Genomic DNA, 25,348 nt, shown 5'->3' with positions numbered 1-25,348 from the left:
GAAGAGAAGAGAAGAGAAGAGAAGAGAAGAGAAGAGAAGAGAAGAGAAGAGAAGAGAAGAGAAGAGAAGAAGGAAGGGAAGGATAAGAAAAAGCAAGTGCTAAAATCCTATCACTAGGAGAAAACTCTTCATGCTTAGGAGTGTATCTCCCACATGTAAATGCAAATGTCACATGCATTCATCCATATACTCATATGCAATCACATCTATATGTCACTAAAGGACATACATATCACATCCTGTATGTTAGAATGCCTGTTTATCATGTCTCTAGATTAGACTTAGGCTCCATCATTGTAAGCCTACGGTCACAATATTCTATTATTGAACATTGAGGACAGTGGGCTTGGCTCCTCTGCAGCTGTACATAGGCTGGTGACTTATCATGCTTGTTCTGAGTACCTAGCTGAAACATGATGATTAGATTAGATCTAGAAGAGGAAAACATATGTCTCACTTTACACAATTTCAGTAGATTTGAAGAACAAGTACTCTCTTAGCAGACTCTGCTTGGAGTCAGCAAAGGTTCTGGTCTGTGGGTACCACAATAAAAAAGACTACCTGACTGATTTACTCTCCACCCAACATTCAAACTTGGCCAGTGAAATCCTCAAACTACAATTGGCTCTACTCATATTAAGCACACAACCTATCTAAGCTGTAGCAGACAAGACCTGACTGCTGTACAAAGCTGGTTGTTCTACAGTGTTGATAATGCTGTTGATTGGTTTGGAAAATGGCTGTGGATATTACAGTCAGCCACGAATATTCACCAAGCTGTCTCCTTAACACACACTCTTCTGGAAGGCACTCTGAATTAACAATCACAAATTAAAGTAATTGGCAGGCTCTATTTGTCAATGTCTCAATAGGTCACCTTGTACCACCACCTCTGCATTGGACTGGACTGCTCTTGCAACTTGCTACCACTTCCATGATGCCTCTAAAGTCCTTCCTACACAAGAATCCTTTCATACCACCTAGGAGCATGAGACTTCAGTCAACACTTCATGTGTGAATAAGGGAGTGGATCTTAAAATATAAATTGCAGCGTGTACAGCTAAGCTTGAGGGGTCATTAAACACTCTATACATACTCCCTTATTTCTTTTGATTCTGTGCCTCTCAGTGAATGTGACTTTTTGGAAGGAAGCATGAACCCAAGATGCCAAGGTATATAACCACATCCTGAGAAACTGCTGTGGGGCCTTCGTTCACAGAGTTAATTGCTTTAGAACTTGACTCGTAAAGGTTCCAGATACTTTTCACAACTTTTTTTCTTCCATGTATTCTATGGCATAAGGGAAGGTACCCTGTGACTTATCAAAGCCGTCATGATCTTGTCTGACTACCCACACTTGTTCTGCCTTATTAATACTCAGACTTGGGGCCAAGGCCCAAGCCTTTTAGCAGGATTCCTGTCTGTAATAATATGGGCAAGGAGTACCACTGTACTGCTGTATTCAAACTCTAAGACCAGGGCAAGGGATTCAACTCAGACACTAGAGTGCCTCCCCAGAATGCATGAGGCCCGGGTTGGTCCCCAGTACTGCATAAAGAATTCATGGTTCCATATGACTCCAATACCAGCACAGGGGAGGTAGAAGCAGGCATAATAGGAATTTTAGGCCATCCTCAACTACATAATGAGTTCAAGGTCTGCCTCAAGAAACTACTAGAAAAGTGTTACTATATCCATATAAACCAATAGCATCGATATCATGTTGCTCAAATTTGTAGAGTATTGATGAAGTTCCATCTAACACTTGGCTAAAGGAACCTAACCTTTAATTTTTTTATTTTTTATTGTGTCAAAAAGAACACAGCCTCTATAGACAATAAATTCCTTGTCGTAAGACTGAAGTGTTTGGTACATTCAAGATGAACGTTTCTAGTTTGTTTTTTATATGTGGTACCATTTGACCTTGAAAAATAAGATCAAAGAAAAGTCACGGCACTTTTAGGAGGTTAAGGATATAAATACTTAACTACCTGACTTTATCAGAATTTCACCCAACATCCCTTCCCCACCTCCTCTGACCTTTCTTCCACCTCTCCAAGATTTTCAAGGTCTCATCTCTTTTCTCTCTCTCCCTGGACCTTTAGGGCTCTCAGAATTTGAACCACCTACCAAAGAACATACACAGGATGAACCTAGGTCTCTCTGCACATATGCAGCAGATGTGCAGCTTGGTCTTCATGCAGGTCTTAAACAACTGGAGTAGGGGCTATCCCAAAAGCTATAGCTTGTACATGTGATATGTTCTAGCTGGGCTGCCTTGTCTGGCCTCAGTGTGAGAGAAAGCAGCTAGCCTCGCAGAGACTTGACGTTCCAGCTGCGGGGGTGGGGGTGGGGTACCCAGGGAGCCCTGACCTTCTCCGAAGAGAAGCAAGAGAAAATTGGGGAAGGGTTGTGGGAGAGGGTATCTGGGAGGAGACAGTGAATGGGATGTAAAGTGAATATGCCAAAAATAATTCAATTAAATTCTGAAAAGAGAAAGGTCTGAGCTCTCAGCCTTCTGCTCCAGCCACCATGCCTGCTATCCACTGCCTTGCTGTCCCAACCATCATGGACTCTTATCCCTTAGGAACTGTAAGCCACAAGAAGCTCTTTCTTCCTTAAGTTGTCTAACCTATGGTGTTTTATCACAGCAAAGGTAACTTAAGATGCGGGCCTGAGCAAGCGCATGTGTTATAACTGATGCCAGGTACCTTTACTTATTAAAGAGTCCTCACTGCCATTTCTCCATTGGTGGTCTAGAAACTACCAGCTACCATAGTTTGGGTTGTGTCAACCAAGACCAGCAGATATGTCAACAGAACTGCTTCAGGCTTCCTTCTTGCTGCCTCTAGGGTAGCAGGGCCCTGACAACTTTCTGACCAGTTTTTTTGATATCCTTCTGACTTCCAACGACATGCTGTCCCTGTCCTTCAAGGTCCTAAGGGCTTCTCTGAAACATTCCTTCAAACTTCTTGAGGATTGTCTGTTTCTGGTAGGGTGCCCCTTTACAATGAGAATGATCTGGTTGGCTACCGTTTGGATTGTCACCATCCATCACCACACCATCTGGCCTTAACTCTGAGCAGTTCTGGGATGTTGAATGCTCTCACCGAGGACTCCTATATTCTACCTAGTCACAGATGTAACACACACACACACACACACACACACACACACACCCAACCCAAGTGGCTCACTGTAGCCTTGCTAGTGTTATCAATAAGAGTTCTTCAATCTTTTGATAATGCTTTTAATCAGAAGTTTTAAAAGCACAATTGCTTTTAACTCAAAATTCTTTAAAAAAATCTGTCATGGGACAGAAATAAGAGATTAATGGATATCTTGCAGGAAAGATAAATGGCACCACCAGAATACCACAAAACTGGGGGGAAATTAATTGAACCCTTACTTTTGATAAATATTTATTTTTTGCAGAAGAAAAATGCATACTAGTTTAAGCTGTCATTACACTAACCTACATCCTATTTTTCATATTATTAGTAATACATAATGTGGTAGTTTATATTCAAAAATAAAACCAGAATGTATATACCTCATGTATTTATCCAGAAATACACCAAGGTTACTATGGTTACAAAAAATCCATTACCTTTGAATATGGAATGAAAAAGTTTGACTTAAAGTGTGTGCTATTTATTATAGCAAACATCAACAGCCTTCGGGAGGTTCCCTAACTGGATTCATTTTTCAGTGTCAGAGCTGACCCAGTGTACTACAAGCTTATGGCCTATGCAAGGCAGAAACTCGAACTGTGCACATTTTTAAATATAGTTTGTACTGACCCAAGGAGCAGCGGTGCTACTGACTTTTAATGCTTCATATTTAAGAGGAAGAAGAAAAAACTCAGAGCACCCAGAGGCTAAGTGGCTACCAGGTGGAATGGCCTGTTTCAACCTCAATCTCCCTTGCCAGCTAGGCCCATTCTCTATGCATGCTAGGGGTTTGCTTGCTCAACTGCAGACATTAAGAGAAGCTAGGGACAAGTGGAGGAGTGGGGAGAACCATCGACACTTTGAATAGTTAGGAAGGGCCTTGCATCATGTTATGGAGGAAGTTTTTTATGCAGTAGAAAGCAAAAAAGTTTAAAATGCCATTGGCTGTGGCCAAGAAAACGTTATGAATCATTGTCCTTAATGAAATTTCAAAAATTCTCTTTTCCTATTAATGTTTTTGCTCATCAGGAGTAATGTGATGTTTTGAAGTAAAATACAATAAGAATAATAAATAATTACTATTAAAACAATAAATTATATTAATTAATAAATAATAATAATAGCCCAGAAATGCAGCTGGTTGAACCAGAAGTTACACATGAAAATAATTATTAGACATTTTTTTGTTAGTAAAAATAAACACTATTTGAAAACAATATTCACCACTGATGAATTGTCTGGAAATTAGGTGACAATGTAGAGCCAACCTGTTTATAAAAGTAAAAAAAAAAAAAAAAAGACATGAAAGTAGAGAGGGCTGGAAAGAAAGAATCAGCTCTAGCAGAAGGGGTGGGAATAAGCTCAGTATATAGAAGTATGAAATTGTCAGAAGAGATAACGGTCTTCAACTCATTTGTTCCCCCTTTAAAGCGTAGCACATTAATATCTACATACAATATTTATCACAGCAGTTTTTACAAAGACTAATGTTGATATGGCTCTATGTGCTCACGTGACTATCTTAGATGAAGTATGTTATTAAAGTATTCCTGAAACAGGGTGCAAGAGAGAAAGCACAGTAGCCAAGAGGACTTGTTGCTCTTTCAAAGGACCTGGGTTCAATTTCCAGCACCCACACAATGCTTGCAACCACCTGTAATTCCAGGTTCTGAGACTCGACACCCTCTTCTGGGTACCTCACATACCAGACATGTACCTGGTACACATATATTCAGACAGGCAAAATGGTAACATGTATAAAGTGAAATTACTACATAAAAATATTTTAAAAAATGTATTCTGCAGTGTTTTGTCTTTTTTTTTTAAATTAAGGATGTGATGGTATGTAGGGACCCAAAATTGTACTAATCCACAACAAATCCTAGCATCTAACTTGACTGTATTTAGGGACAAGAACTTTATTAAATGAGGTCATAGACTTGCAGACCTAATTAAGTTACTGCTGACCCAACAGGAAGAAGAGGTGACAGCAACCTAGGAAAGGCCCAGTGAGGACACTAAGAAGGTTATCTGCCTCATGGCAAACAGAAACATCTAGGAACAAAGGGACCCTGCTGACAACCCAGACCTAGGATTTGGCATTCCTCTGTGAGGAGTGCTTTCAACTGTGTAGCGCCCCCCAGGCTATGGTATTTATTGTGTAGCTTAGACGATGAACGTGGGTGTCCCAGGGACTGCTATCAGGTTCTTTCCCCCTGTTAGATCTATAAGTTAGAACAAACACACATAAAAAGCACAAACCCTGGGACCATGCAAAGCCACATTCAACTTGGTTTATCCAGTTACTGACTTTCTCGGTTTACCGGGCTTCAGTTTTGCTTACTATCAAGTTAGAGAAATATGAAATATCCCTCCTCATCTCCTCTGATTTTTTCTTTCTCTTTTTTTTTTTACCTTTTTTGTTTTGAGTCAGTTTTGTCAGCTATTGGTATAGTGAGTGACATCTCTTTGCTTCTTGGTTCCTTTTTGATGGAATTTATTCTTTGAGCCTACAATAGAGTCTATTGTTGAACATGAGGTATGTTAACTGAATGGAGCCAAAGGTATGCTACTCCATAAGATAAAACTGATTCCCGGCAGCATTATTAGGTGAAGAACCTGTGGTTAGACAGGTCCAGGATCTAGGGGAACCTTTTACCACTGAGAATTAAACCAGCTTCTCATGGATCTATGATTGCATCCAGAGCTCAGCGCATCTCTCATTGCACCCGAGATGCTTCTCCCTGCAGCAGATGGTGGTTCACACAGTGACCTACAGATGGCCGAGGCACAGAGAACAAGAGACTGCAAACGCTCAGCTCTAACAGGAACACGCATACCCAACCCATCCTGCAAAGGCTCAGTGATCACTACAGCAAAAAAGAGAGAAAGAATGTGATGGGCAGAAGTAGAGGATGACAACGAGGGAAACCGTCTTCTGGACACAGTAGGATGCTACACATATGAACTCATAGTGTTCAACAGCATGCACAAGGCCTGTGAGAGCCCAAACCAGACAAGATCTTAGTGTGGAGATAGGAACTCGGCCTTCTACTCTACCCTAAGCCACATAGCTTTGGCAGCAGGTAGCTTCTCGGAGAGGAGGAGATGGCCTCTGGTAAGTCGACCACATTCAGGTGGAAGTCCACACACCCAAGAGTATTTGGGCTGCAAAAATTGGTTTTGAAGGTTATAAAGGAGACAGAGTTGGATGGATAAGAAAGAAGGAATGAATAAGGGGACAGGGAAGAGGAGAGAAGCAAGAATCCTCAAGACACATATGAAACTCTCAAAGAACTGCTGAAAAATAAATGCTAATAAAGATCAGAAGGCTCGGATCGATCTTCCAACCTGACCTGTATCTTCCTCTTCACAGCGAATGACAGTGAAATCTCAGAATGCTTCCTGTCTTCAGCTATTTGGGGGTGACAACATGGAATACAGCTATCTGTGAGGAATCTATAGACATTCGATAGGTGACACTAGAGATACCGTTTTTTAAACTGGACACACAGACTAACCCCACTGAGGAACTTGCTACTGGAGAAGGAAGGTGAGCCTGAGAAGTGCAGGTGTTAGGAGCACATAGGGTGCTGCCTGCTGTTGCGGTCCACTCCACCATTTCTGAAATCTTCTGCTAAAGGTCCATGGCCATTCCAACATTTATAGAAGCCGCTATAGTTTTGCAGGTGGTGTTAGAAACTGGTATGGTCTCTTTAGCCCTTCTCTACCCACATAGCTTTTCTTCTGGCTTTGTAAATGATGGTAACTTTGCATATCTGCAAAATATCCCCAGCCTACAGTGTCTTGTGTGCCACTTTGGTTCATAGAGCTGAAGTGCTCTGTGTGACTGACTCGGCTTGTGTTATGTGTGACTCTTTGATGCTTTGTGTATGGCTACAACCCTTCTTTCTTTTCTTGTCTGGATTTCCTGCCCTATGTGTCTACTCTCCATCAGGTCCACTTTGGTGCGTTGTCCTCTCCCTTTTTCATTTGAAACAAGAACACTCGTAGTCTAGCTCAGTCTCAAATTCAGCTGATGAAGACCTTCAGCTTCTGAGCCTCCTGCTGTATCCTCTGTGTGTGGAATTCCAGGCATATTCAGGCCTCCAGGTTGAAGTGGTGCTGAGGAGTGAACCCAGAGCCATCAGCTCACTTGAGCAACTGAACTAGTCCTTGCTATCTACTTTCTTTCTTCCAAACAGTCAGATGACTCCTTGATTGTTCCTCTGCTACTGCTGAACTGATATCCTGTCTGGAGTAGGTTTTGTTTATACAGCACTGAGCAAAGCAGACACATTCATAGCCTCTTGAATTCATATCTTAGAATAAGAAACAATCATTCAAAATAATGAAAAATGCTACAAAAAATTGAAAAGCCCACTAAGGGGCTATAAATGCATTCAGTCTCTCAGGTGTCACAAGAAAAGTTCTTCCAGGAGACGACAGGTACACATATGGACAGAAAGTTTGGTTTCCTTTCATGAACAACAATATATTTTGATCCTGAAAAAGTACTTCATCCATTACTCCATGTGTAAAGTTCTCTGATGTGTCTTAATAATTATCATTTATGAAATATTTTCTCTCAGTTTCTTCCCTAGCACAGTGTCAGCCTGGATGCTGCCATGCTTCCTGACATGATGATAATGGTCTAAACTTATGAAACTCTAAGCTGCCCCATTTAAATATTTTTCTTTATAACAGCTCCCATGGTCCTGAAGTCTCTTCACAGCAAGTGAAACCCTAACTAGGAGAGGAAGAATGGGTTTATCTTGGCTCATGGATGTTGGTAGGAAAGTCATCACCACAGGGATGGCATGGCAGGTAGGATATTGGGCAGCTTGTGGACGTTAGGAAATGGAGGAAGGCAGCATTCATCTGGCTTTTTCTCCTTTTGTTTTTATTAAGTCTTGGGTGTAACCCTAGGGAACACATCTCAAAGCTACATTTTGGCTTGTGGTTCCTTTCTCAGCTAAGTTTCTCTGCAAGACCTTCACAAATACACCCAGTGCTGTGTTGCCTAGGTGATTCTGTATTCAGTCCAGCTGACAGGGAGGGTTAACTACTATGTTTCTGTTATGGATACAGAACTGACAACTCAGAGAAGACATCACATAAGTCCACAGACTTCAGCTAGCTAGACTGCTTCGGTCGGTATCCATGTCTGTCACTTACTGGCTGTGCAACCTTAATCCTTCTGTATCTCAGTTTCCTGACCTGTAAAATGGGGACTACATCCATCTTGTGAAATAAATATCACAGATGTCCATCTAATTCTGAATAAAATACAAAAGTCACAGCTCTTGTCTGCTACATGTTCTCACACTAAAGAGGAGAAAAATATATAAGGGAGAATACAACTGCCCAGCAGTACCTCACACTGGGATCTGAATGTGTCCCAGAAAGCCAGGAATACCAGGGAAGGAGGAGCATACTGCTTACATCTGTCATCTTAGTGCTCAGCTTTCATGCGAATAAGTGAAGCCTTGATATCTAATTCTAAGTTTGACTGGAACTTGTTTTAATCTTTCACAAAACTCAGTATCTCTAGACCTCAATGTCGAAATCGAAATCAATCAACAGTTGAGTAATACTCTATCCCCATTGTCTAACACAGCAAGACAACAATATAATCACGTGACTAGTCTGGGTAGACACCGAGCACCCTAAACACAATGCAAATGCCAGATGGCGCTCATCGTGAGCCTCTGGCAGTTAGAAAGTTTTTCGTTTCATTTTTCTCATGTGCCAGATATTCTGGCCCTGTGATATATGTTTTGTTTCAAATGGTTTAAGATTTGAGCTATACCAAGCCATTCTTCTGCATCTTCAAATTATTATCCATGCAGGCATATTTCAAATAAGTAGCCATGTGATCATGGAGATGGTTAAAGATGTCTCCAATTCAGTCAGATCACAGACCCATGTGGATGGGGTCACACTGACACTCAGATTCAAACACATGGTCTGTGGGATCCAGAAACCTCTGGGCTAATACAGTCTCAAGGCTCCCCTTGAAGTCCCAAGGAGGCAAAGGTCAGTCACCTGATTCAGAAAAATACATGTAGTGCTCATCTAGAAAGGATATTTGTGAATCTATTACCTGATGGTGACTGATGGCCTACCTGTGACTGTGTAGCTCTGTCCCTTGCCTGTGTAGACCAGCCTCCCATCCACGTATAGGGAGTACTGTGTAATAATCCCATTTGCTTGTCTGGGTGGACTCCAGAAGAATGACAAGGAATTGGGAAAGGCCACGGTGACGACTGGTGCCTGGACCTCCTGAGGTGCTGTGGAGGAATAAAATAGAGTCTAATTTTAGTTTACTTTTGTAAGTAAAACTTTTCAGACCCAAACCAATAAATCATGGGCTAAAGCTGTAGTCCTGTGCATGGAAGTGTTCCTGACTCACAGGCAGCTTGTCAGTAATTGCTTTAGGAAGGGTGCTAAATAACTGTCCTGAATTTCTGAGAATTTGCATCTGTGATGGATAGGGAGTTCCTACCCTCGTTCAGTTGACTGACAGTTGGCAGTTGGGTTTCTTCATCAAAAGTATTGTTAACCCATTATGTCCTCATGGGGCAGAGCCTGTTAGAGCAGATCATTGTGCCTGGCTTGGTGGAGCATGTGTGTGACTCTGGGAACACTGGTGAGCAGTTTCTAACTGGGAAACCTTAAAAACTCTCCAACTACAGGAATGGCCTGGAAATGGACACTTGAATCAGTTGTATATTGAAACTAGACTGTTGAAAAGGATTTATTTACACTAGCCAGTGAATTGAAATAGCAGAAGATTAAAAACAAAACAAAACAAAACAAAAACTAAGCAGAAACAGAAACACTGTTCTGCATATTAGGCTTGGCTCCTTGGAAAAGCGATTTGGGAATTGCTCACAGAATGACGAAGGAATGGCACTAGATGAGTGGCCAATCCCGTGGTGCAATGGTTGTGAAGCAGAAGTGAGGAATATCGGGCAAAGTCTAGACAAGTAGATGGAGAGGAAGCAGTGGGAGACTTCTCAGATGAAGGCCGGTAGAAGTGACTTTAAAACAGGATTCTAATGCTGTGCCCCAGAAGACAATGCCACTTCAATAGAGTAGACAGGGGTAGTGGGTGCTTCTGACAGTGCAGCAGGGGGAGTGGACTCTGGTCCAGAGCAAGCATGAAACGAAATAGAGGATCTCAAGAAAGATGTCACGAAATCCTCTCTTTCTTCTCATGTCATCATATGGGCTTCTGCCTGCCTCTCACCATCTCTCTTCTAACACTTGTAACACATTTCCTATGCAAATGGGGTTTGTAAAGAGATGCAAAAGGAGAAAGAGGAAAGGAGGTTTTAGGGAAGCATGGCATGGGGGAGGGAGGAGGAGGAGAAGCAGAAGAGAGACAGAGGGGAAGAAGAGAGAGTGAGAGAGAGCGAGAGAGAGCAAGAGAGTGAGAGAGAGCAAGAGAAAGAGTGAGAGAGAGAGAGAGAGAGCTATCTTGCAGACTAACTTTTGCCCTGAAGACCAAGCTTTCAAGTCTAAATGCCTTTCCTACGAGGCAGCATACAGGAGACAGCAATAGGAAGTAGCAGCTCCTTCAGCATTCCTAGAGCTTGTGTTTCTTGAGGAGGTGTGTTTGGATGTTTGAGCAAAGCTTTTACTTTTGGAGTCCTGAGGTGTTTTCTCTTCCCTACTGCCGCCCTCACCCATGTTTTCTAAAACATTAATTCAGACCAACAGTTTGCACATCCCAAGAACAACAGGAGAGAGACTCAAGAGGGAGGAAAGGAACAGGGATTAATTGTGCCTCTGTTTGGCATGTGGAGGCACTGTCTTCTTGAAGTCATTGCCCATGCTGGTGTTTAGCAGTTAAAAGAGACCATGGAAATCAACCGTTTGATTCTCAATTTCATACTGTGCCATACAATCAATTCTTTTTAGTCAGACTGTCTCTAGATTTACTTCTGAGCCATAGTAAAATGAGGAAGCTTTCATTAATCTTTCAGATGCTCCATATTAATGACAAGGCTCTTGCATGAACAATGTAACAGCAATTAAAAAGCCCATTAATCTGCATTACAGCTATTAAAGATGCATGTCATTAAAGGCTATGGAGTTTGATTCATTTTCGCACCCCCCCAAAAAATGGGAGCAATTATGGCCTGGCAATGCACTTTGTCATCAAATTAGGTCGGGGTTTTCCAGCAAATGGCCTCGCAGCATTTAGCTCTTCTCCTGTTTTATTATTCATGACTGAAATGTGGAAGTCAAGACCTTTGAAATTACTTTACCTTCTTGTGGAGTGGAGATGCTCAATTCATGTGAGCTTTCGGTGCAGCCCACCCTAGAACAAGCAGTCAGGGTTACTGCATAGCTGTGGAAGGGATGGGGTCCTGTCGATATGCTTAGGATGAAAGGGGGACACAAGAGGTTTACATGTTTGCTAGATTGTATGTGAGAGAAAGGGGGAGACACAGGGAAAGAGAAAAAGGTACAGATATGAGGTGAGAAAGAGAGAAAGAGAGAGAGGGGGGGAGGCGAAGCCATAATGTATAGCTTTTGTTTTGTTTTGTTTTTCTCACTTACTGAGTGTTGAAGAGGGTAACTCATGAGCAAAGACCTTCACTGCCAAGATAGCACTAACAACACGGTATTGGTGCTTGTGAAACCGAGAAACCATTCCTGCATAAGGCTTCATTACAGGGCTTGAACCTCCCACAGAAACAAAAATGATTCAATTTGCTTGAACCTGGCACTTTCCGACCATATTTAACTAAAAAGCCCCATGTGCAGTTTGTTAGTACACTTTAGAAAATGCTCCTCCCAAGAGGGGTTCCATTATTCCAACGGTAGGCTACACTGAGACAAACTGTTTGTGTGGCAGGCAAAACAAAGTATGCAAATTCACACAATGGAACAATTAGTAAATTGGATAATTATGCTTTTCTACTTCTACTTGCGAAAATTATTAGTTTATTTAATTAAGACACCTGTCTCAAATGGAAGCATTGCACGGGGAGGTCTTGAATTAACCTGGCTTTGCAGGCGATGTGTAAGATTTTTTTTCAGCAATTGAAAGTTTCTATAGGCCCGAAAACACCTTTTGTCTACTGATAGAACTAAAGAAAAACTTTTTAGTCAGTGAGTCTTATGGATTAGAGACATAACAAATAAATTAATGCATTTGCTCTGGTTTCTCCTACTGGATGTTCTTAGGGCAATCTTTGATCCAAACGGTTGACTGTAAAAAGGTAGCCCGGTCTTTGTCATCTTTATTGACTAAGCCTTCAGTAACCTAAAGAATACGTTAGTGCTCCAAGGTGCAACACTGGTGAGAGATGGCACCCTTTAAACACTTTATTACTTGTGTGTATGTATTTGTGTGTGTGTGTGTGTGTGTGTGTGTGTGTGTGAGTGTGTGTGTTTGTGGGTTTGGTTTGTGTATTCATATGTGTATGCATTTGTGTGCATATGTATTTGTGTGTGTATGTATTCATGTGGGTATGTGTGTTTGTGTGTGTATGTGTGTATTTGTGTGTCTATGTGTTTGGTTATGTGCATTTGTGTGAGTGTTTGTATTTGTATGAGTACGTATTTCTGTGTGTATGTATACTTGTGTATACGTGTGTTTGTGTGTGTGTATGTGTTTGGTTGTGTATTTGTGTGTATGTATGTTTGCATGTGTGTATTTGTATGTGTGTGCATTTGCATGTGTGTATGTGTTTGGTTGTATGCATTTATGTATGTATTCTTGTGTGTATATGTGTTTGTATGTGTATGTATTTGTGTGTGTGTATGTGTGTGTGTGTGTGTGCGTGTGTATACATGCTTGTGAAGACTGGAGGTCATCTTGCCTGTCTTTTTCACTTGTTCTAATCTCGATTTTTAAGAAAAGCTTTCTCATGTACCTGGAATTTGCCAATTAAGTTAGACTCTCTGGTCAATGAACCTCAAGAATCCTCTTGTCTCTGCCTTGCCTGCACTAGGATTACAAACATATGCTTGTGTTAAGTACCTCCCCAGCCCAACTCGAGCACAGATTTTAACAGGTGTGCATGTGTCTTTGTCCTCCCCAACAGAGGACTGGAATTACTGGAGAGAGCAAGAAGAAGAAATGAACAAAGATGGTGAGCCCCGGTTCCCTTTTGCATCTTGTTCTCACCCATGAGCCTTAGTGTTTATCTCCAGTCTTCATTTCAGTGGCTACACAGCTCCCTGCAGTGCATCCGTTGGGAAATACTCAACCACTTGGTACACTCTTCTCAGTTATGGCCAAAAGCAGCAAGACAGTGAGCTAGTGCACAAGCATGTGCACACACACACACACACACACACACACTACATGTTGGCATCTTTCTAATTTTGAAACTACTTTGTGGTACAGCCTCTACTTTCCCTCCATCCTGCCATTGGGACTGCCATTTGCTCTTGCATGTTCCAGTAGTCATGACCTGTCTTCTGAGTTCCATATGTTCAAGAAGTTGCCTCTCATCCCACCTGAGCTAACCCAATTACATAGTGACCCTTATCATATAGCAAAAGGGGAATGAACAGTAGCTTAGGCTGGGGTGCCTGATGAATTCTGTGTACCTAACCAGGCCTCATCGCTTTAGTCTTCTCATATTTACATGAACAATCTCTGTCTTGTTGGAGAGGCCTCAGGAGTGGTCTATGTGGTGGGATAGTGTAGTATTTACCTCACAAGTTTACTAACGAGATTTAGCAGTTCAGACACATAGAGTCCCCAGCATAACTTTGTGTGCAGAGAATGCTAGTTCAGAATAGCTTTTGTCTAACTCCTACTATGGCTACAACTCAGCTCCTGCCTCCATTGCCTCTGAATGACTTCAGTTTTTCAAAGATAAGTCATCATCTTTTAAATCCAAAACCAAGTAAGCCATGTTCATTCGTTCTCTGACTATACTAGACATGAGCTTTCTCTGCATCCCTGGTGTCATTGGAATGCCCTGAGCTGTTTAATTTCAGACAGTTTGTTTCTTCCCTTGATTGACTCTGATTCCTCCAAGGACACTTTTAAGGGCCTGCTGTTTTACCAGAGTAGCTCTTCAAGTCTTTTTCTTTTTTTTGGATTTTTCTAATCTATCAAATCTTATCATGCAGGGAACCCCAAAATCTCTGCGGACTTTTCATTGCCCCAGGGTTCTGTTTTTCTACCTGCAGTGTGGACGTCCTCACCTGTCTTCCTAAAGGCATGTGCTACTCAATTGGCTTCAAGCCACAGATAGCACCACTTGTGCATTCCTTTCATTTTGCAGCCCTTGGGATGTAAGCACACTGTACAACTGTTATATCACAGACCTTCCCCTCTGGCTCTTTATTTCCCTATTTTTTAAAAAGATTTATGATTCCTTTAAATTACAGTTATGTATGTTTCCACATGGGATTATGTTTACATGTGTGCAAGAGCCTGTGGAGGCCAGAAGAAGGCATTGAGCCTGTGAAGATGGCCTTAGAGGCTGTTGGGGTCATCTAAAATGGGTGCTGGGAATTTAACTAGGCTCCTTTGCAAGAGCAGTACATGATCTTAACCACTGATCCATGTCTCCATCCTACCCTTCACATGTGTGTATGAATGCAAGCACCTGTATGTCTGTGAGTGTATGTGGAGGCCAGAAGTAACATCAAGCATTTCTATTTTTTCACCTCACCAACTGGAGCAAGGTCTCTTCCTTGTACTAACAGCATGCTGACTTTGTTAGGCGAGTTAACTAGCTTGCCCATCTGGCTCCCGTTCTTACCTCCGGACCACTGGGATCATACACGGATGGATTGCTACAGCTTCCTGACCTTTGTCTGGGTGCAGTGAGTCTGCACTCAGGTCCTCATACTTGTATGGTGAGCTCTTTCCACTGAGCCATCTCTCCATCTCCCTAGTTCCCATTATTCCACTTCTCACTACTACTACTGTGATATACAAATTATAGTGTCACAATGAAATCATCACTGTACATGTGATTTGGCAGTTCCATCTTTATGACATTTTGGACTCATCTTTCTTGTTGGGAAGTGCAACACTACCGTGAGTGTCCATAGCTTATGTGGCTGAATTCGAATAATACCAATAGGAAGTGAGGCAGGCCTCAGAGAATGACACTTGTATTGTCAACATGAGCAAGGTATGCTGGGACATAAAGCTCATGTATGATCACATGACAAAAACAATCTCTTGTAGGTGGACATCATTAGTTCAGGCATAGCAATATTGACTAAGAAAAGGCACAAGTTTGCATCCTGGTTGGTAATATAACATGCTTTATAGGAATATCTGTTAGGAATTATGGTACTATCATCACAGAGAATCACAGATGCCTGCCCTTACACAAGCTCCTTACAAGATCATGTACTGGAGATATTATTGCTCCTTAAATCAGAGCTAAAGTGCCATGGTGGGACTTCAGCCATTATATGGGCTTCTTAGGACAGGTTTACATAGTCAGAGAGGATCACGGGAAAGCCTGTCACTAAGTGAGCTTCAGTGTTTCTGCGAGCACTGGCTTGTTTCCACTAACTAAGTCTCTTTGCATATATGTTGTTCTGGTTCTATCCTGTTGTTGTGACCAAAAGCTTGTCACAGGAAAAATGATTTATTTCAACTTATAGGTCACACACAACCTATCATTGATAGAAGACAGGAGAGATATTCAAAGCAAAAGTTGTGGAAGAAAGCAAACTGCATGCTGGGTCATGCAGGCAGATGATTGGCTAGCTTTCTTATACAGGCCAAGGCTCTATGCCCAGGGAATGGTGGTGCCCACAGTGGGCTTTGTCCTCTTACATCAATATTTCAATTAGCAACCAAGACAGCCCCCATCAGACTTGCCTACAGGCCAAACTGGTTTAAATAATTCCTCCATCAAGAACTTCCTCTAAGTTCAGCCAAGTTGACAAGGCTAAGCAGAACATACACGTACCATGAGATTCTTCCCCTAAGTAAGGAACTCATCACACAGCAGTGAAGTTTCCCTAAAATCATTAAAGTATGTAGACATGAGAATTTATAAGATGCATGTTCTATTCCAGGGTTACAGGAGGCCTATTTAATTAAAGAAAACTTTGAAGGATGGTCATTTTAACCTCTCAGCAAAAATACTTTTTCCAGTTTCTGTTTTGGAAGAGAGGTTTTCCAAATTGTGGTATACTTCCTAGAAAAGTTTAGAGATCTTAAAGGACCATGGAGAGAAACTACATCATCCTTCAGGCCATTTATCAAAGAATTCACCTTTCCTCTTTTAAGCAGGTGAGAAAATAATAAATTCCAAGAAAGAAAGATACAGAATGGAGACTAGAGAGCAAAGGCAGAGAGGAAAAGAGAGCTGAATTCTGGGGGTTTGCCAGCCTTTAGATCCCTGGTGGAAAGTTTGCATGACTTCTGTATCACACTTTTAAAAAATGCGTTATCCTTGTTTTAGGGTGGAGTGGTGATTCTTTCCTAGCTCCAAAGGGGATTTGCCCATTACATTTCGTCTTTGAGATGCAAAGTGTCTGTCAAAGTGCCTAAATAACTTTCAGACTGGGACCTTCAGAAAGAGGCCTAGGATGACCATTCAGTGTTTTCTTTCTTCTTGACTGGTTACCAGCAAGCATGACTCACAAGGAAGATCTGACCATCCATGTTGCTGTCCTCCCACCTGGGACAGGTATTTAATTTCCCTTATGCTATTGACAGAGGCGGCAAAATATCTTCTCTCTGACCCTAAGCAAATAACCAATCTTGAATACAGCCTCTCTGATCCTTAAATGAATTCCTAAAAGCCTTGCTTTGAGTGTCCAGGTGAACACGTAGATTGTATTATCTCCAGAGAAAAACATATGCTATCCTGAGAATCCATCATCAGAAATTACTAATCAATGCTTTGTCTCTCGGCCTCTAGCAAAGGTGACTGAGAAGATAAGTTATTTTTATAAGTCTACCAGGACTACAGTGATGGTAGCCATGCACAGATTCACGCAGAAGCAGGATGTCTTCAAGCATGCTGTGTGTGGAGAGACGTTTGCATGATCTACATCCATGAGTCTAAGTTTTCAGGGGAAGTACTGATTTTGTTTTTGTTGCTCTGATAACATGCTCTGATCAAAAGCAAGTTAGGGACAGATGGTTTTATCCGGCTTCCACTTTGAGGTCATGGTCCATCCTTGAGAGAAGTCAAGGGTTGAGCTCCAGGCAAGAACTTGAAGGCAGATCTGTTTACTATTCTATCCAACTTGCTATTCTATACAGACCTCCAACCAAACTCACTTCTCAGCCAAAGAAGTACAGCAGGTCCCAGAAAGGATGTTCTATGCTAGCTGGTTTGCAGGCCAGCTTACACTTTGCTAGAATTCTTGTATAGTCTGTGACTACCTGCCTAGGAATTATGTTACCAATAGTGGGCCCAGCTGCCTAATATCAATTATCAATCGAGGTAAGTCCCCAGAATCATTTCTACAGTGCAGTCTGACCTAGACAGCTCCTCAATTGAGACTATTGAAATCTAGGCTGTTCCACTGACAGTTAAATCCTACCTATTCTGGCCTTTAAACAAAAATTTATAAGGGACAATTACAGAAATTTGCTTTAATGTCATAATTTTTTTAAAAAGTGAAGTAATACAGAGTAGATAGGGTTATAAAAGATTCTAGAGAGAAAAAAACTGTGTCCACAGAGGATTGGCTAGCTCTCTATGAAGACAAAGAAATATATGCCAACATTATGAACTTCAAGTGGGTTGGGGTAGATGTCCTTGTGGGGGACAACTTTTTTGTGAGAACTCCTTTCAATTTTGAGAGTGCCCATTCATCAGGCAGGCAAGTGACCTCTCAAACTTCCTTTTAGCCACAGAACTCCTTGAAGTCAGAAAATGGCTCCAGCCATGTCAGAAAGCCTGCTGGTCTTTCTTGATAATGGAAGAAGGCACACTGAAATAGCATTCAATAAGCATAAAGCAAGCATTATCGATGTCTTAAAAGTGTGAGTGGCCCACGAAGCTGGGGAGCATCAGTGTGTGGACCTGAATTGCTAGCCCCAGCAGGGCCCTGACTCTCACCCTAAGCGATAATGCATTGTGCATTAATGTTTGGCATTGAGATGCCCTGACAAACCACACCAGGGGAGTTTGAAGTCAAGTACAGTCTCTGCAAAGCTCAAGCTAAGGACAGGGACTTTGTTTAAGGGAAGGAAGCCAGTCCAGGTAGGGAGGAATTTAAGACCTCTTTCAGTATAATGCTCCAAATGTTGTCTCTGGAAAGACTGGCCCAGAAGAGCTCATACACAAAGAAACTTCAAGGTCAATGTCCCTCACAATGACTCCCAGGTCAATGACTGCAGAGACCATGTCAGTCCACTTCTTCACAAGGCTCCTGCTGCTCTCAGTATCCTCCATGATGATGCTATAGCTAGTGGCCACACAAGCATGAGAACCTGAGTTCAAGACCCAGCACTCCTTCAGGGACTGGAAACCCCATGTAGGCCAAGTCAAAACTAAACCAAGTGTGGAGGCAGACCTGGTCATTGTAGAGCTGGGGAGATGGAGACAGGTGAATCCTAGGGACTCACTGGCTAGCCAATTGAGCCTACTTTGCTAACTCCAGGACAGTTAGAGATCCTGTGTTAACACAGACAGTACCTGAGGAAGGAGAGGTGAGGTAGTCCTCTGGTGTGCATATACACACACTGTACTCATGCAAATACACAAACACACACACACACACACACACACACGCACACACTATGGTTTAATAAAAGAAGGTACTTGGTTCATTGAACCAGTGAAGACTTTGCTTTTGGCTCATTACCAATGCGTTCCAGACTATATCTTTTGACTGACAAATATCTCCAACACTAGTTTGGAATCATCAACATCTTCCTTCCTTCCTTCCTTCCTTCCTTCCTTCCTTCCTTCCTTCCTTTCTTTCTTTCTTTCTTTCTTTCTTCTTTCTTTCTTTTTTTTAAGGTTTTTTGAGACAGGGTTTCTCTGTGTAGTCCTGGCCGTCCTGGAACTCACTCTGTAGACCAGGCTGGCCTCGAACTCAGAAATTTCCCTGCCTCTGCCTCCCAAGTGCTGGGATTAAAGTCGTGCACAACCACCGTCTGGCTCATCAACATCTTTCTTTCCTTTCAAATTCCAAAGGAGGCAAAGAGGAATATGAACAATTGGCAACCTGACTCCCTAGGAGAAAATTCTTGTGGGGCTGCCATTAGCTATGCAGGCTGCTGTACTTCTTGCAGAGCCAAAGCACAGAGAGGCAGGACAGCAGAGGAGGTGGCTTTGCCATTGAGATTTTATGGTTAACTTTTTGACTAAATGTCTGCAAGTACAAATGCTCTGCTGGCAAAAATTTGAAACCAAAGCAAGATGGCAGCATCCTGGAGAAGGCCTGTGCTTCTATTTCCATTCTTCAGCCAACTCCTCTCCCTCCCCTACCCACCCCCAGCTGCCAAGCTAGGTGTTTGGCGAGCATCCACTGTAATCTGTTCTCCTTCATTATGCTAATCTGTGGGCGGAAAGATTTCTGTCATCTTCGAATGGCTTGTACGGCAACTGTAAACACCTTGGCCTGTCTGTAATTGGACAGGTGTCTGCACTGATGTCACCCAGCTTTTAATTCAATTAAAGACCTGGCTGCTCTGCTCTCATTAGCCACTCATTTCCGTTGCACTTTTAGTCTGGTGGTTGAAATCTGTGCATGGCATTGTCTACCCCAGTCTAAAGCCAGCGGACTCCCTGCGAAGATTATGCTTCAAGGGGGGTACTTGTATGTTTGGAGATATAGTCAGAATACTATGGAGATTTTATTCATTCTCTGTCTGCATCTCTTTCTGTCTCTCTGTTTCTCTGTGTCTCTGCCTCTGTCTGTCTGCCTGTCTCTGTCTCGATGTCTCTGTCTCTGTCCTGTCTCTCTGTCTCTTTCTCTCTGTCTCTGTCTGTCTCTGCTCTGTCTCTCTGTCTCTTTCTCTTCATCTCCGTCTGTCTCTCTGTTGCTGTATCTCTGTGTCTCTGTCTCAGTCTCCCTGTCTGTCTCTTTCTCTCTGTCTCTGTTTCTGTCTCTCTCTGTCTCTCTGCCTCTCTGCTTCCATCTCTCTCTCTCTCTCATGTCTTCTATTTACTGGCCATAATGAGTTGTGGACACATCCTCAGCCATGCTGTCTCTCACTTCCTTTCCCCAGGGCTTTCCTCCATCTCCCGAGAACTCAGCCAAGTGCCATTCTCTGATTTATTTGCTGGCATCTCACATTTGGATCAAGAATGTGAGGGTGGGTCAGAGCGAGGCACTTATTAAGAGGCCATCTGGTAAGGGACACCACGTAGGCTGAATGGCTCATCACTAGGGACAGAATTGAAGAGCCTGGGAAGAGGAGAAGACAAGGGGACAGTTTTGGCCTTAAGATTTCTGCCTTGGTGCTGATAAATTATAATTCTCAAGTGTGTATCCAAGCCAGCCCAGTGGGTGGATTAGAGGGAGCAAATCAATCCAGCTTGCCATATTTTCTGCACACTATCCAGGTCCCCAGGTCCCCTTGGAAACAAACTTCTAACACAGACATTTGAACACATTGACCCCCAAGAAACTGTTTAATGATGTTTGTTAAGTATGGATGGAAATTGAGTAGTCTAGGAGTGGTATCTGGGAATCTCCAGAGAATCTAATTTGCCCTGTTCCTAGCATTCAGGATGGCAGGACTTCTGCTACTGTGGTTTCAGTAGCATTTTAAATAACAATAAGCTGATGAGAATAGTGGACTATTGAATGCTCTGCTTTAAATGGGACATTTGCATCACCTCTTCCAGGGCTCAGGGAATTTATCGAAAAAACACTATACATACATACATACACACACACACACACACAAACACACACACACACACACACACACACACACATATATATATATAGGCTAATAAAATATAAAAATAAGATAATATGGTATTTACAAAGTAAAGTCAGCCTTCAATTTGAAATTTGAACTTGAACTGTGGAGGGGCCATGGCACTTTCTCTGACCTAAGCTCATGCTTTGGAAGTGTTAAGCCCAGTGTTTTTAATACTCAATCTCTTTCAAATGAACTTTGTGGCCTAGTTTAGAACTTCTACTGGGAAGCAGAAGAAATTGCGCACCTTGGCTCCAGGACTGTGCAGATTTTGATGTTTCCAAGTAGGAAGAATAACCATTTTCTTTATAAAATATAGGGCTTAATCCCAGACTTAGAAAATGTTTTAAGCAGTGATTTGAATTGACCTCAAAGCAATACCCATGAAGATTCTCTCAGCAGGCTTACAGCTAACATCAAATTTCAAATCAATGCCTGCTTCTTTGTGAGAGCCACGGAGTCTCTGTCATCTTAATTATAAGGAAGTTTGAAGCCACAGGCTTGTGTTAACTCCTTAACTTACATAATGGACAGGTGCTGACCTCAGTGGAATGCCCCAAGAAATAATAGACATGACTCAGCCGGAAGGCATGGGGCAGGAGGGAACTGAAGGAGAGCCATTTCTGCTGACCACTGTCCCACGAGCTGGTTCAAAGTCTTATGGGAGTCACCTGTTTCTCAGAAGGGCTGTGGGTACTCAGAGAAACATAAACTGCTCTTAAGCCAAGGTCACACCCTGGCTTCTCGTCTTTGCTGTTCCCAAATGATCTAAGCCTGTCCTATAGGGTAGAAAAGCAAGCATCATTAAAGACAACGCTGCACTTTTAAAAGCAAATACTTCATTAAATTGAACCTTAAAATGTGTTCAGAGATTCATTCTTACTGCAACAATTTGTGTACAAAGAGTGACTTGTCTTTCAAACCAGCTGACAACACTTAAAGAAGATAGCTGACTCAGGATTGTGTGTTTGTGTGTATGTGTGTGTCTGTGTGTGTCGCCTGTAAGTACCTTTCTGCATCAGTCCCAATATAATACAGTTGTAAATGGATGGAAGAGTAGAAAGAGATAATTTGGGAGAACTTCCTTTTCTTTATCAAATATGATTGATAACGATTGTATTTTTATAGAGTATAACAAGCATACAGGCATACCTCACTGCTGATCACTGACCAGCAGAATTTAAATATTATCTTCACTTTCAACCATGGTCAACCGTGGTATGTGTTACACCAAACTAAAATCCAAATGGTTATAGCAAAAATTCTTACTTTGCAGGCTCAAATGAACTACTTGTTCAAACAAAAATAAACAGAAAACCGAAAAGCCGACCGCCTCACAGTACCTCCTCAATAAGTAAGTCACCCCTTCACATTATATATTCCAGGGAAACAGACAAAGCTCTTAACTCATCAACACTGCCTAGCCTAATGCAATTCTTCTACATTAGCAAAGCAGGGACATTACATCACTTCTATTTTTACAATTTCTGTCATAGGGCTGTATTTTTGTCCTGTGCAAATCTTCAGACCAATTTCTTTCAAGATTTACATTTAAAGAAATAGTTTGTAATAAACCACAAATAAATTTATAGAGTACTATAAAACTGGTACAGACTTCCTCAAAATTCATCTGTGAATAATCCCAACGAAATGAATTTTTTTTTCATTTCTTCTCCCATTTGCTGATGGTGGCAGAGACCACTAGCTAACCTCTTAGTATATATTATACACCTTTTCCTCAACAAACTAAAAGGCTGCCTTCCTACTAGATAAATGGCTACCTAGAGTAAGGTCAGCAGTCCCAGCAGTTCACACAGCCAAGCCACTGAATTTAGATCACAATGCTCACCCACGATAGACTAGTTCTGAAAATATCACCTTAAAGCAAATATGTGGATCTTTCCCTAACTGTTCTAAGTTTTTGCTGAGTGGAATCACACAGGAAAGGAGAAGCCCAAGCAGCCATTTTGGAACATGAAACCAAAGACTTGACCCCAAAGAAGGTAATGAGTGTTGCTGGACTGTGACAGCTACTTTACCTTCACATTGACAGACTATGGACATTGAGCTCCAGAAGGGGCCAACATGTTGGTTAAGTTGTTTCTCTGAGTTCTCTATTTTGCAAGTGAAATTAATTAAAAATGACAGATCACCTTTTGGCTCTTCTGCACAACACTTTCTTTCTCCTCCTCAGTATTTTACTGCATTAGGCTACATCCTGCCAGTCTAGCCTAGGACACATCAGATCACTTATTTTTTTAAAAATTATTCTATGAAATAATGGATCTCATCAACATATTTCCCCACAGGCTTATATACTTTTAGAGGATTCTCATCCCCAGCACCCCCTCATTCCCCTTTCCCTTTCCCTTTCTCTCCAAAATACACTTTCAACTTGCACTCTTCTTTATGGCTGAACAAAACTCCGGTGTGTACATGTGCCTCAGTTCTCAGGAACTCATCTGCTGAAGGACATCTAAGCTGCTCTGCACCTTGGCTCTAGTGAGTAGTGCCGTGGTCAGCATGGATGTGCACGTATCTCTGTAATGTGCTGATTCAGAGTCCTTAGGGCACATGCCAGGAGGATACAGCTGGTCTACACGAATGAGTTGCTCATTCTATTTTCTGTATTGATGTTTGTTTCTGAGGAAGCTCTGTAGTGAGTCCACAGTGGCGAGGAGTACGCAGGCTATTTCTCCTTCTATATCTTCCTTGCCATTTACTGTTTTTTCTCTTCCCCCTCGTCCCTCCCTCCTCTCTCCTCTCTCCTCTCTCTTCTCTCCTCTCCTTTCTCCTCTCCATCAGGAGTGAGTTGGAATGTCAAATCAATTTGAGCTGGCATTTCTCCATATCTGAAGATTTTCCCACATTTTTATTGGCCCTTTTATACGTCTTCTTTTTAACAATTCTCTGTTGAATTCATTTGCCCATTTATTCACTAGACGATCTCTTTGTTTTATTTTTAATTATTTATTTTAGTTCTTCATATATCCTGGGTACTAGCCCCTGATAGGTGTACAGCTATCAGAGTTATAAAAGATGTTAGTAATACTTTTAAAAATAAATGAATATTTGTCTGCTCTCTATGCAAATCATCAGAATACTACAGTACAAATGCTTGATTTATGAATTTCATTACGAAGTAAAAATTTTGAAACCAATCTTTAGAATCTTTCCATTTACTATTAATTTTTTTTTGCCATGGAGAAAATATGCATTAAACTAAATATCTGTTCAAACCAGGGCCAGCTCTGTACATCACTTCCTAAGGAAGTTCTTGAGAACAGTAACTATGCCAAAGCTCTACAACAGAAGAGTAGTTCAGGCCTGAGAACTACTGAGCCTGATGTAATATACAATATTAACTTCACATTAACTGAAGGTTAGTAGCAGACACTCCATAATTTATCCATAGAAAACTTGTTCCACAAGACCTAAAAATATATGTATAATGCAATGTGTTCTCTTGAAGAGCTTATCATCTAATGAAGAAATAAAATGTATGTACAGAGAGTGACCATTTAGAAACCATAGTATAAACATCTGCAGTTGGATAAGAAAAAAATCATATTGTATTGAACTAGAGAGATCCAACACAACTTTTCAGGTAAATATGATGTATATTGTTTGTAATTTAAATATAGAACATACATAGGCACATGTTTACATATATCCACTGGAGTGGTTTGAAAAGGAATGCTCTGGAATAGGCATTCATATGCAATATTTACATGTTTCATCATCAGGGAGGGGCACTATTGGAACATGTGGTCTTGTTAAAGGAAATGTGTTACCGGGAGTGAGCTTTGGGGTTTCAAATGCCTACGCAAGGTCCTCTTCCATGTCTTCCTCTTCCTATTATCTGCCAATTCAGAGACACAACTCTAGGCTTCTTCTCCAGCACCATGGCTGCCTACATGATGCCATGCTTCCTACCATGATGAAATTGGACAAAACCTCTGAACTTGTAAGCCTGCCCCAAGTGAATGTTTTGTTTTATGAGAGTTGCCATAGTCATGGTGTCTTGTAACAGCAATAGAAACCCTAAGATACTCACTTGTACAGTATCTTATACAGTTAGAATAACATCTCCTTGATCAAATGATAGCTGGATTTAAGTCCAAATCCTTCCCAAGACAAGAGAAACATGATTTAAATCCTCCCAACTCCTTCTACTGTTCTTCAAGTACAAGATGTTTGGTTTGGGGTATGCATCTAACCCTTTCTTATTCTGTGATCCTTTGGGGTCCTTTAATCCTTCCTTTTCTTGATGGTATCCTACTAGTGAAGTTATCCTTTTTTATCAATAGATGGAAAAACC

At 41.6% G+C, this 25,348-nt stretch overlaps 1 protein-coding gene across 2 annotated transcripts in view; it reads right to left on the bottom strand.

The window, feature by feature from the left end:
* Ush2a (usherin) overlaps positions 1-25,348 on the bottom strand; it is a 668,288-nt gene that overhangs the window by 352,430 nt on the left and 290,510 nt on the right. The window contains exons 30-32 of one of the 2 annotated variants that reach the window (XM_028760216.1): positions 17,999-18,005; positions 11,453-11,565; positions 9,302-9,466 (exon numbers count right to left, since the gene is read on the bottom strand). In XM_028760216.1, the coding sequence (XP_028616049.1) occupies positions 9,302-9,466; positions 11,453-11,565; positions 17,999-18,005 (285 nt within the window). The remainder of the gene's footprint in view (positions 1-9,301; positions 9,467-11,452; positions 11,566-17,998; positions 18,006-25,348) is intronic. The other variant, XM_028760212.1, reaches the window with a different exon arrangement.

Source organism: Grammomys surdaster, unplaced genomic scaffold (assembly GCF_004785775.1).
Source record: "Grammomys surdaster isolate TR1022 unplaced genomic scaffold, NIH_TR_1.0 130, whole genome shotgun sequence".
NCBI classification, from domain to species: domain Eukaryota; kingdom Metazoa; phylum Chordata; class Mammalia; order Rodentia; family Muridae; genus Grammomys; species Grammomys surdaster.
The sequence above is the reverse complement of the archived record's forward strand: the minus strand, read 5'-3'. Positions and strand labels throughout refer to the sequence as shown.